Source organism: Pelecanus crispus, chromosome 5, assembly GCF_030463565.1.
Source record: "Pelecanus crispus isolate bPelCri1 chromosome 5, bPelCri1.pri, whole genome shotgun sequence".
NCBI classification, from domain to species: Eukaryota; Metazoa; Chordata; class Aves; order Pelecaniformes; family Pelecanidae; genus Pelecanus; species Pelecanus crispus.
The window spans coordinates 10,692,850-10,704,381 of record NC_134647.1 but is presented as its reverse complement, the minus strand read 5'-3'; the positions used below and the strand labels follow the sequence as shown (position 1 = coordinate 10,704,381).

The window sequence follows — 11,532 nt, the reverse complement described above, 5'->3', positions numbered from 1 at the left end:
TTATCTCTGCTTTACAAAAAGGTTCTTGAAGGCATTGTTGTAATTTTTGTTAAATGCTGTATAAATGAGAGGATTAAAGAAAGAATTGGAGTAGCCAAGCCAAAGAAAGATGCTTTTCCAGATGGGTGGGATGTTGCAGGAACAGAGGGGACTTATTAATTCTGTGATGAAGAAAGGGATCCAGCACAGTACAAAAACTCCAATTAAGATGCCAACCATCAGAGCTGCCTTTTTCTCTTTCTGTTCTCTCCACGTTTCTCCATCTGTCTGGAAAGTGATAGCTGCATGACGAGCTGTAAACACCATCTGTGGTTCATGCGAAGCTTCCTTCACCTCAAAACAAAAGCAAACATGGATTCTTACCAAGACAATTTGTTTGAGTGAAGTATTACTTTTAAATGACAGCACGACATCTGTGCACCTACCACAAAAGGCCCCAACTCTGTTCCTTCCATGCTAAAAGAAAGAAAATGCCCCAGAGTGCCAAAATTACCAGACTTCTCATTATGCTGGAAAAGCTGCTGAGTGTGACTGACAAAGCTAAATAAAGAGTAACGGATGCCATGTGCATTGTGGGCATTCTTTTTCAGTTTATTTTATTGGATGCCTTGATACCTACTGGGAAATCAGGTTGTTGAGGAAGGCTAACAAAGGCACGTGCCTTCTGCCTGTCCCTAAACCAGACTCTCCTACACTGCTGCATGAGCTTTAGGGTTTCTCAGGCCTGAATCGTAAATGAATTTCATTCCATTGCAGGCCCTTTGGGTCATTTCCCTAAGGTGTTAGGGAGGGACCTGCAACAAATGCCTGCTCGTTGACTACAAGCTAAAGCTAATTTCTTCAGCCTTACTGCCTGGACACAGAGTTCAAAATCCCATCCCTGGTGGGTGCAGGAGCTTGGCCCTACCACTTATTCTGCAGAAGGGACAGAGCGTACCCCAAAAACACTCAGCCAAATCTGCAGGAAAATTTTTCCATCAGAACCTTTTTTAATGAAAGAATGGGATTTCAGTTAAAGGAAAGTTTTAAGAAATGTGTCTGATCTTTGGAAAATGCCTTTATTTCATTTCCCCCCAAATATCATAAATGCCCGAAATAAAATTGAATACTTTGGAAATATTTCAGTAGAAAGTAAATCCACCAAGAAGAGTCCCTTATGAAAGACAGAACTCGGGTGCCTTCTGCTCCCTCTTGACAGAGGCTATCTCATCACAGGCGCTTCTCCCTCCTGGAGAGGGACAGAGCAGCGTATCGCACCAGCTGCAGCCTGGTCACAGTATATGACAGTGGGAGCATAAGGATGCACCTGAAATGATGTACCCTCGGGCACTGTGCCACCATTTTGAATTAGCTTATAAAGTACTCTGGTAGAAATCAAAGATAAGGTTTGCTGGAGAAGCAGCATTTTCTGGTCCTCGTTTTCTCGCTTCTGCCGCCTGTCCTTTATTTCACTCAGATCTACTTGGTATTCTCACAAAAAGTACTCTGTTGCCAAAAACCCACCATTTCTATCGGCCTCCAGTTTAAACTCTGGCTTCAACAGAAGTTACACAAGAGAGGGGAAAGCATCAGCTACTCCGGGCTGCCGACGGTGCTTCTTGGCTCTTTCTCTCTTGCCAAGGGCAAAGACGTTCATCTGCGCAGCGAGTACAGCACAGCGCTCTGGGTGGCAGCGAAACTGTGGCAATAAGGTTCTGGGCACCAGTTACTAACGTGCTTAGAGTCTATCCAGAAAAAGATACTCCCTTGTGATTTTAATGTGAAGATTAATGTATCTGCGAGCTTAAAGTTCTTCTAGGCACTACAGTTATGAAGACAGAGCAATAAAATAAACAGTTTAAGGATGCAACCTAAAATTTGCCTAAGTGGTAATTCACAGGCACCGCAAGACTCTGACGCTGCTCCAAAGATGCCTGCTTGTTAAATTAGCTACATATCCCACACGCACGTGCCACCTTTGTGCAAGCTTTATAATAGATGGAGGGCCTCTATTTAATATGAGCACAGCAACTCAGAGAGGGAAGCGCTGGCAATGGCTAGACAATCACTCTTCAAGATGGATATCCCTGTCTTCACCCTCAGACATCAGACATGGCTGCAGAATGTAAGAGCAGCAGATTATGGGCGCAGGCAAATAATGGAGGAAAATGAAAATCACATCTGTCCTGACAATTAAAATGGGACACCCCTCATGTAGCAAGGATCACACCATTTGTCTGCAGAAGGACTTGCTCTGCACATCCTTAATCACACTCTGCAAAAAGGGATGAATGTATGACACGAGGACAAATTTGTGACAAGCAACCCTGAAAGATTACGTCTTAGCCCTGAGGAATAGCTACATAAGTATGCCTCTTGGGAAGAGCCATACAAAGGACTTTGTCACTAGCATCAGGCATAGTTTGGTACTATCTTTAACCTTCAACTCTTACTCAAAAGATAGAGCTTGCATTGTGCCATCATCAAATCGGAGCCTTTTCTTTGTGGTACTTCAGGTTTTAGAAGGCTTGTGACTGAACTGCAGAATTTACTAGTAGCGACTCTTTTATCACTTAATTACATGGTGTGAGAAAAAGTTTTTAAATTTATTTTGATAGAAGATACCACAGCTCTCAGGTGTTTTCCCTAATGAAGCATGCATTTACAGCCTGGTCAAGCTCTACTGAAATCAGAGGAATTTCCACAAACTCCACTAGTTGTTAGATCAGGGCTCTGAATACTAAGCAGCAAGTGAAAATAGATCACGGTACTTTCTGTAAATTACAGGACAGCAGTTGTTTCCCTATCTACATAATTTCTACTTTCTCTGTTGTCAGAGCTGTTTTTTCAGTTATTTTTTGACTAGTTCTGCCTGGGACTTCTGAATAATGTTGTAATAACAGTAATAATAATAAAAGTACAAATAGCAGCCTGGTGCTTTAGGAAAAATAATGGGATCTCTCATGGAACCTTCCAGTAAGTAAACTGTGTAAGTATCCCTGTCAGACTGGAGACATTTTGATTCAATTTTCCGTAAGAAATCCTTTGAAAAGGATACACAGAATGTTCTTGAAAAGGTAACTAGTATCCCTGCTCAGCAAGGTCCTTCGACAGGACTTATACAAGCATTTAAATCTTGGAAGCTGTACGAAAGCTCAGCTTTCCATGATCATCAGTGTCTAATGCTCACCCCATACGCTGTTTCCCGCTGACCAGCCGCGCACGCTGTGAAGGACCCTCGCTCAGCTGGCTCTCCATCAGGCTCGCCCGCCACGACACCTGCCTCTCAGGCATTCCCGGTGCGGGGTACCGTTCCAAGTGCCAGCCCCTGGTGTGAGCGCTGCCACTTGGCAGACCTGTGATCCGCTGGCCAGCTGCTCCTGGCTCGTACTAGCGCAAAAGGGACCAGACTTTACGCAGGGATTCTAGCGAGGCCCTGTGCTCAATGCTCCTCTGCTCCATGCCCCTGTGAATGCGTCAGCTTTGCGGTACTGTGCTCCCTCCCTGCCTGGTCACCACATACACCTCCTGCGGGGCTGCCAGCATCTCGTCCCTGCTGTGGGGACTGGCTCATCAGGGGACAAGGCCACTAGATTTTTAAAGTTAAACACAGATTTAATTTGAAGTGCTGTTCGTATGAGAAAATATGTATCGGTGCAGATTGCAAAGCTGGAGAAGTCCAACCGTTCATTAGCATTTCAAATATTTTTATTTTTATTGCTCTCTCTCTGATTTGCTGCAGACCTGACTCATCTCCCTGGCTTGGTTGCTGCAAGATCATCCTTGCTACAACTATCAGCCCCCAAGACTATGTTGTCAAGGCTGTCTGTTATAAGCCAACCTACCCAAAGTACACAGAAAGTAAATTAGTCTATTGTAGGCAAACTGTTGCAGTACACAGTGCTGGCGGGGGAACCATGCTACAGGATTCCCCCCTTATGCACGCACAGGGTAATCCACTGTAATTTGGCATTGTCTGAACAAGAGCACAGGCCAAAAAGACTATGTAGTCACTTTCCAGCCTTGCCAGTTGTGATTTTCTTGAACCAAATGCAGCTCTGACTATACCAAATCTGCAGTTTCGAGTGCCAATCCTGGAGGCTTTACTCCAATTTCTAACGTTAAGTCATGATACGTTATCCCTGTGCCACATAGAACAAAGGACAAGCCCAACATAAAACCTTTCCCCCCATTTTGGGCCTACTGATGAGCGCTAGCGAGCAGGCTGTGACAGGGGAAAAGGTGGTCACAGACTGTAAATTGAAGCAATCCATGAAGGTGCCTTACTTTATGCTGGGGACATCTCTCATATGTGAGCATCTCTGCACGGTGTTGCACACTGTTCTCACTCGGTGGCTAGCAGCACACTGTGCCTCGGGCACAGATGTCCTTCCACCCGCCCAGGCACTGCTCCAGGAGGTACGAGTCAGGAGCAGTGGGGGAAAAAGCTGGTATGAAAGGACTGCTACTCGGAGGCCAGAATTAGGTTCTGAATTCATGAAATCAGCTATTTCCAAGACAACAGCCTCCGAGAAGTGCAGAGACGACTGCTTTCCAGTGAGAGTACCATAGAGAGAGTTAAATAAAGGAGAAGAGCTCTGAAAGTACAAATTCTTCTACAGACACAAAGGAGTTTGGGTTTAGTTTCAGAATTCATTCTTCTGTACATTGATCAGCAGTTGCAGTTCAATGCCACTTCTGTTGTTTGCCTGTCCCCAGTAAATTACTACTGCTGAATGGCCGTATGTTCCTAGAGCCGTATGTTCCCAATTCCTGTGTTCTAGCAGCGTGATAAAAAACATGGCACCAAGGAGCTTCTGATAAAATCCCTTTATTTAAAATGTTCCTTATAGCTTTAATGATTGTTATTACTGGTCCTTCGTGGCAGGTACTGTGTATGTGTCGGTACTGTACCTCCAGGGTCTGCAATAACAAAACAACAGTAAAGATGATAAACATCAATCAAATCTGGCTTACTACCACAAATTCAGAGTTTTGCCTATTATGGTGCAATTCAGCAAAGATCATTACTGCCTCAGTGCAGCTCTGGCATACATACCTCTTTCTCTTTGAACAAGAACATGAGAAACTGAAATGCACAACGAAAGCTCAAAACATAGGAATGTCTACGCTTTCTTGGATGCTCCACCAATATGACAAACAATACATTTGACAGGGAAAAGAACACCCGCTTTCTCGCACAGGGTTTTGTTCTGCTGTAAGCAGGAATAGCTCTGCATTTCTCCCAGGAAATTGCTAGCCACTCCATTTGGCTTCCTGCCTCACCTTTCTCCTAGCTGACATCTGCTGCCACTCTTCTGGACAGCTGCACTTTGTTTCCTGACCTATCTCTTCTACTTGTACAGTCAGAGGCAGAAATGAGAAATAGAAGGCCTGTGACTCCTTCAGAGAAGGAGACTCTGTTTTCTCTCCCATATTGTCCTGACTGGTTACATGGGTTGGAGAGGCTGAACGGGCCACGGTGCAGAACAGCACTGCACCGTTGGAGCTCTGGGGCCTGATACTGTCTGAAGTGGGAAGGACTCACAAAAGTGATGAGGTTCGGATCAGGCCCAATTACTCATACACTATACAAGGTACTTTGAGAGGGGAAAAAGAAAAAGAAAAAAAAAAAAAAAACCCAACCATCAAGAGAACTTGAATTTTAACTCCTCACACGGAAATTTAATCCTGACTCTGCAATTGCTACATTTAAGCAATCCTGACATTCAGATTCTGCCATCCTTGGTTTTGCTGGGCAAAACCTATGCTACAAGTGACTTCACTGATTTAAAAGAACACTATCCAGCAGTATCTGCTGTTTTTCAAGCAGTCTCATTTATTTCCATTGGACTATGTACAGAGACAATTATTATCTATTCTCAACAAGGTGTGACAGAGTATAGCCCTCTGTCAGTGGTGCTATGTCACTGGTTTTTTTAGGAGGGTCACTCACATCAGTAGTGATTGTAGAATTAACTTTTTAAGGAGTTTCAGAAGTAGCAAACAAATAATTATACAAGCTCCAGTCTAATTTAGGGTCCCAATTCTGCAATTTTTTTGTTCCAAGGGAGAGTAAGAAACAAGCTCTCATTAAAACTGGAAGCATTCAGATGTTTCATGTCCATCTCCCTTACCTTAATTTTTTCAAAGACTTTACAAAGTGTTTGTCAAAACCACAAGTAAAATTTTAACCAAAAGCGACTCAAAATAGTTATTTGGTCTAACTATTCTATTCAGCACCTCTATAAGAGTACAGAAACATAACATCTGTATGCCAGCTCTCAGCTCGGAGACAACTGCCCTTTCTCTGTCTGTGTATATAAATACATAGTGGGCAACGTGAAAAGCACTGTGGCGCCTGGCTCTGTTGGCTGAAAAGCACCGTGCAAAAACATCAAGGTATCATCATAATTGTTCCACTTGGTGCATCGGTTTCTTCAAGGCATTTCTACAAGCATATGAATACTATGACCTCAGATCTTTTCCTCGTTAAATTAGCTTGCTAGTGTTAACCAGCTACACTGGTGGGTACACCTCAGGCCACAAACTGTAGCCCTGGCACGCAGTTCCAACTCAGGTCTACCTGATAGCTAATTCCTGAGCGCGACACAGACATCTCTCCCAGCAGGGATCACCGCTGTTACTACTCACCTCCAGCCTGGGAAGCACTGCCAGCCTTTGGCATCGGCTGCCAACAGCCCCTCTAATGTCAGATCAGCTAGTGCAAGGCACCCGAGGTCAGAACTGGCATAGATGCAGAGGGCACTTCACACTCAAGAGTAATAGGTGACAAAAGAAAAATGTTGCAGGGTGAGCATGACAGGTGAGCATTCTCAGAGAAGGAAGAGATGAAAGAAAATAAAGGTAGGAGAGATGTTAAATGAGAAAGAAACGGAAAATTAGAGTGTGTTGATGGGCAAAACAAGATAAAGCAGAACAGAACTTGCCCCATCAGAGAGAAGGACAGTGCTGACACTGACAGCCCTTGGATCTGGAAAAGCAAAGCTGCATCACCTCACCAGGTTTGCCACATACCCTGGCAATGTTATCTTTGTGTTTACATGTTAAAAAAAACATGGGTTTTGCCAAAGGAACAGTAGTGATGTGTCTGAAGATTGTTCTCCAGAATTCACTGGGGAACTGCTACTTTCCCTGCGCACATGATGGATCCTGCTCCTATAAGTTTAAATGGGATCATGGTAAAAACTCGGTGAATAAGTCTCAGTCTCCTACAGTCTCTTAACTTAGAATGAAAACTGAGAAGAAACACATCCTGAATGCCAGCTCCCTTGATCCATGGGTTCATTTAATGTACATGGCTGGAGCTAGGCATCAGCTCCTCCTTTAGATGATGAGTAAGGGTTTGCATGTGCATCCCAAAAGCCTTTTCATTTAAGTCAGCAAACAAAGCTGCTGGGACAATGGGAAAGATTGCCACTATATAGCAACTGCAGATTGAAGAATCGGTGTTATGAAAGGAGAATTCAATACGTCAATCACTGCAAATATAAGAAAGGTGAAGAACAGCTGGCTTGAGCATTTGCAGGTATTGCAATAACAGCTATACTGGCAACCCCTCCAAAACGGGTATTCAGCTCACACTGACAGGAGCTCTTTTATCAGTACAGCCTAAGCCAGCTCCCAGGCACTGCATCAGCATAAAGCACTTACCTGCCAGCCTAGCGGTGACCACGCAAGGGCGTTTGCAGACAGAACTGTGACAATTAGGAGCCAGACTTTTTTCATGTTAAAACTGACATGCCAGCATTTCTCCGTATAGGCTAAAACTTAAGCAGCAATGCCTCAGCTCATTTAGCTTCCCAGAATTTTAGATTCCAAACAACTAGTCCTGTATAGTGTGTAAAAGTCCTGCGTGTATGTAAAAGATAAAGCATGCAAAACCACTACAAATATTCAGTTAGCTTTTGTGCTTGGAAAGATTATACATTAACTCCAAGCAATACATTCATCATACTTACAACAACTTGGAAAGAAATTTGGTGCAAACCAGGGGATGAAGGCCATAGGAAAAAAAAAGAATGCCATTAGAGGAGACATTCTCATCTTTTCTAATGTATTTTATGCTTTTACATAGAAAACAGCTTCATAAATCAATTTATATTAAAAACATCTTCAAGACTTTACGATCCAAATGTGCAAGTCTGAGCGAATGTAATTGCCAGTGCTGTCATCTCTTGCTATAATCAGGGGATACAACCTACAGACTTCTACTTGTGACCATAACAACTCGGAATCAAAGTTAGAGGGATGTAGCAGGGCAGTGAGGCTCTGCAGGATTAGCCCCAGTTGAGCAGAAATGTTCCATGTCTGTTTAGGTATCTCTAACATCCACACAGCTTATCTTTTGCTATTGGGAAGGGACTGGACTTAGCAAGTACAACATGCAATCACAAAAATGTACTGTAAAGAACTGTTTCCACAGGTAGGACTGAGAGTAAGAGTTTGTGACAGAAAGTGGACAGAATTTACACGGAGCACTACTGAGCACTTTGGCGACATGGCATGGGTGACAGTGTCATCATGCAGAGAGCCTGACTTAACAGGACGCAAAGGGCCAACCCCAACCCATCTGCAGGGACACAGCTTTCCTGTCAGCTAGGTGTATCCCCAAAATGAATGAGACCTCCTACGTGACTACGGCTTTGAGGGATTACAGGTGGGATAAGGAGGACATCATTTTTAAGACAGCTGCTAATTTAAAAATAGATACAATTCATTGCTCATTGCTTCAATACTATGCAGTGCGCAGTATGTTCCCAGTATTCAAGGTAAAATAGCCCAAGCACATAAATAAAGTATATAATTTGCTTATTAAAATCTATTCAGACACTGACAGATCCCACACAAAGTCTGTACTGGTAGATAAAAGTGCGTGCATTTACCCTGTACACAACCTAGGGATCTGTTTATGTCTTTGTTTACCCCAAAAACACTGTAAAAAATAAAGACGAAAAGAATTCAAGGAATGGCAAGTTCAGAATAAAGAGACAATTTTTAAATGGCTCTCCAGACTGGCAGTGAATGCACCTGTCACTTACTGTTATGGCACACCTAAGAAAAAAATGAGAATAAAACTCTTCTCCAAGACTGGTCCTTTTTGACTGGCTAATTACCACTCATGTCCAGTCTGTAGCAGAGCTAAATTCACACAAGAGCCCCAGGGCACATCTCAGCGTCTTCTCGCTGTGCCGAAACCACCGAGGCAGGGGTGACAGCTGGGAGGAGACGAAAAGCAGTAGCGCAGGTGCCTGGGGGAGGCAGTGGGGGCTCGCCTCCCTGTCCCTCACCCTTACCTGGGCAGCCTCGGGCAGGGGCACCACGGCGTTCTTCCTGCGGCCCGCCATGCGGAACTTGGCCGCCTTGTAGATCTTCCAGTAGACAAAGAGCACCACGCAGAGGGGCAGGTAGAAAGCCCCGCTGGTGGAGACGATGGTGTAGGAGGGCTCCTGGCTGACCTGGCAGCGCTCCTGCTCAGGGCTGTATGTCTCTCCCCAGCCGAACAGGGGGGCGAGGGAGATGGCGGCAGAGAGCGCCCAGGTGAGAGCGATCATGATGTTGGAGATGCGGCGGCGGGTGAGCAGCGTGTACTCCAGGTGGCGGGTGATGGACCAGTAGCGGTCCAGGGCGATGGCGGTGACGTTCCAGATGCTTGCCGTGCAGCACAGCACGTCGAAGCAGACCCACACAAGGCACAGCTCCCGGCCCAGCCGCCACCGCCGCCCGGCCGACAGCTCCTTCACCAAGCTCAGCGGCATCACCAGGGCCGCCACCAGCACGTCCGACACCGCCGTGGAGGCCACGAGGTTGTGGGGCACCCGGTGGAAAGCCTTCACTCGCAGGATGGTTGCCAGCACCAGCAGGTTCCAGAGGAAGGTGGCCACGGTCAGGAGCACCAGCAGGGTCAGGATGAGGATGGTGAAGATGGAGAAGGGCTCCCGGCCCCTCCACGTGCTGCCCCCCACCAGCGCAGAGGCAGCCGAGGAAGCGTTGGTGTCCACGTTGGCCGACGAGGTGTTGGCGCCCACGCTGGCCTGACACTGGACCCGTGGGCTGCAGGGACTCAGCGTCTCCGCCATGCCTGGGGCCGGGACCTGGCCCCTCGCTACTCCTGCACACGAGCGCTCTCCCCCTTCCCAGGCCGCCCGCAGCCCGGCTGCCGGGGAGCGGGAGCCCACAGCGGGCCTCCCCTCAGCGGCCGCCCGCCATGTGCCGCCGCCGCCTCAACGCAGCCCGGCCCCTCCCGCGGCGCCGCCGGCCACCCGCCGCCGCCCGGGCCCGCCGCTCCTCACGCCCATCGCGGGCGGCTGCGGCGCCGAGGAGGCGGCTCCCCGGGACCGCGGCGAGGGGCAGGCACGGGGAGGGCGGCACCGCCGCTCCCGCCCCGCCCCGGCGGCCGCCTCGGGGGCGATGGCGGAGCCTTTGCGCCGCGGCCGGCCCGCTCCGGGGTGGCGAGAGGCGCCGCCTCCGCAGACTTCTCCCCACGGCCCCCCGTGAGGCGACCGGGCACCCCCTTCGCCTCACGGCCCCCCTGAGGCGGCGGGACACCCCCTTCTCCTCGCGGCCCCCCTAAGGGGGCGGGACACCCCCTTCTCCTCACGGCCCCCCTGAGGCGGCGGGACACCCCCTTCTCCTCACGGCCCCCCTGAGGCGACCGGACACCCCCTTCTCCTCACGGCCCCCCTGAGGCGACCGGGCACCCCCTTCTCCTCACGGCCCCCCTGAGGCGGCGGGACACCCCCTTCTCCTCACGGCCCCCCTGAGGCGACCGGACACCCCCTTCTCCTCGCGGCCCCCCTAAGGGGGCGGGACACCCCCTTCTCCTCACGGCCCCCCTGAGGCGGCGGGACACCCCCTTCTCCTCACGGCCCCCCTGAGGCGACCGGGCACTCCCTTCTCCTCACGGCCCCCCTGAGGCGACCGGGCACCCCCTTCTCCTCACGGCCCCCCTGAGGCGACCGGACACCCCCTTCTCCTCACGGCCCCCCTGAGGCGACCGGGCACTCCCTTCGCCTCACGGCCCCCCCTGAGGCGACGGGACACCCCCTTCTCCTCACGGCTCCCCTGAGGCGGCGGGATACCCCCTTCTCCTCACGGCCCCCCTGAGGCGACCGGACACCCCCTTCTCCTCACGGCCCCCCTGAGGGGGCGGGACACCCCCTTCTCCTCACGGCCCCCCTGAGGCGACCGGGCACTCCCTTCGCCTCACGGCCCCCCTGAGGCGGCGGGACACCCCCTTCTCCTCGCGGCCCCCCTGAGGCGGCGGGACACCCCCTTCTCCTCACGGCCCCCCTGAGGCGACCGGACACCCCCTTCTCCTCACGGCCCCCCTGAGGCGGCGGGACACCCCCTTCTCCTCACGGCCCCCCTGAGGCGACCGGGCACTCCCTTCGCCTCACGGCCCCCCCTGAGGCGACGGGACACCCCCTTCTCCTCACGGCTCCCCTGAGGCGGCGGGATACCCCCTTCTCCTCACGGCCCCCCTGAGGCGACCGGACACCCCCTTCTCCTCACGGCCCCCCTGAGGGGGCG

At 49.6% G+C, this 11,532-nt stretch overlaps 1 protein-coding gene across 1 annotated transcript; it reads right to left on the bottom strand.

Moving 5' to 3' along the window:
- On the bottom strand, positions 1 to 10,079 carry LOC104024115 (5-hydroxytryptamine receptor 5A). Its single transcript, XM_009481563.2, has 2 exons — positions 9,297 to 10,079; positions 1 to 333 (listed from the first exon to the last, which is right to left on the bottom strand). The coding sequence occupies exons 1-2, from the start codon at positions 10,077 to 10,079 to the stop codon at positions 1 to 3; spliced, it is 1,116 nt and encodes a 371-aa protein (XP_009479838.2).
- Between the last annotated feature and the right edge of the window lie 1,453 nt (positions 10,080 to 11,532).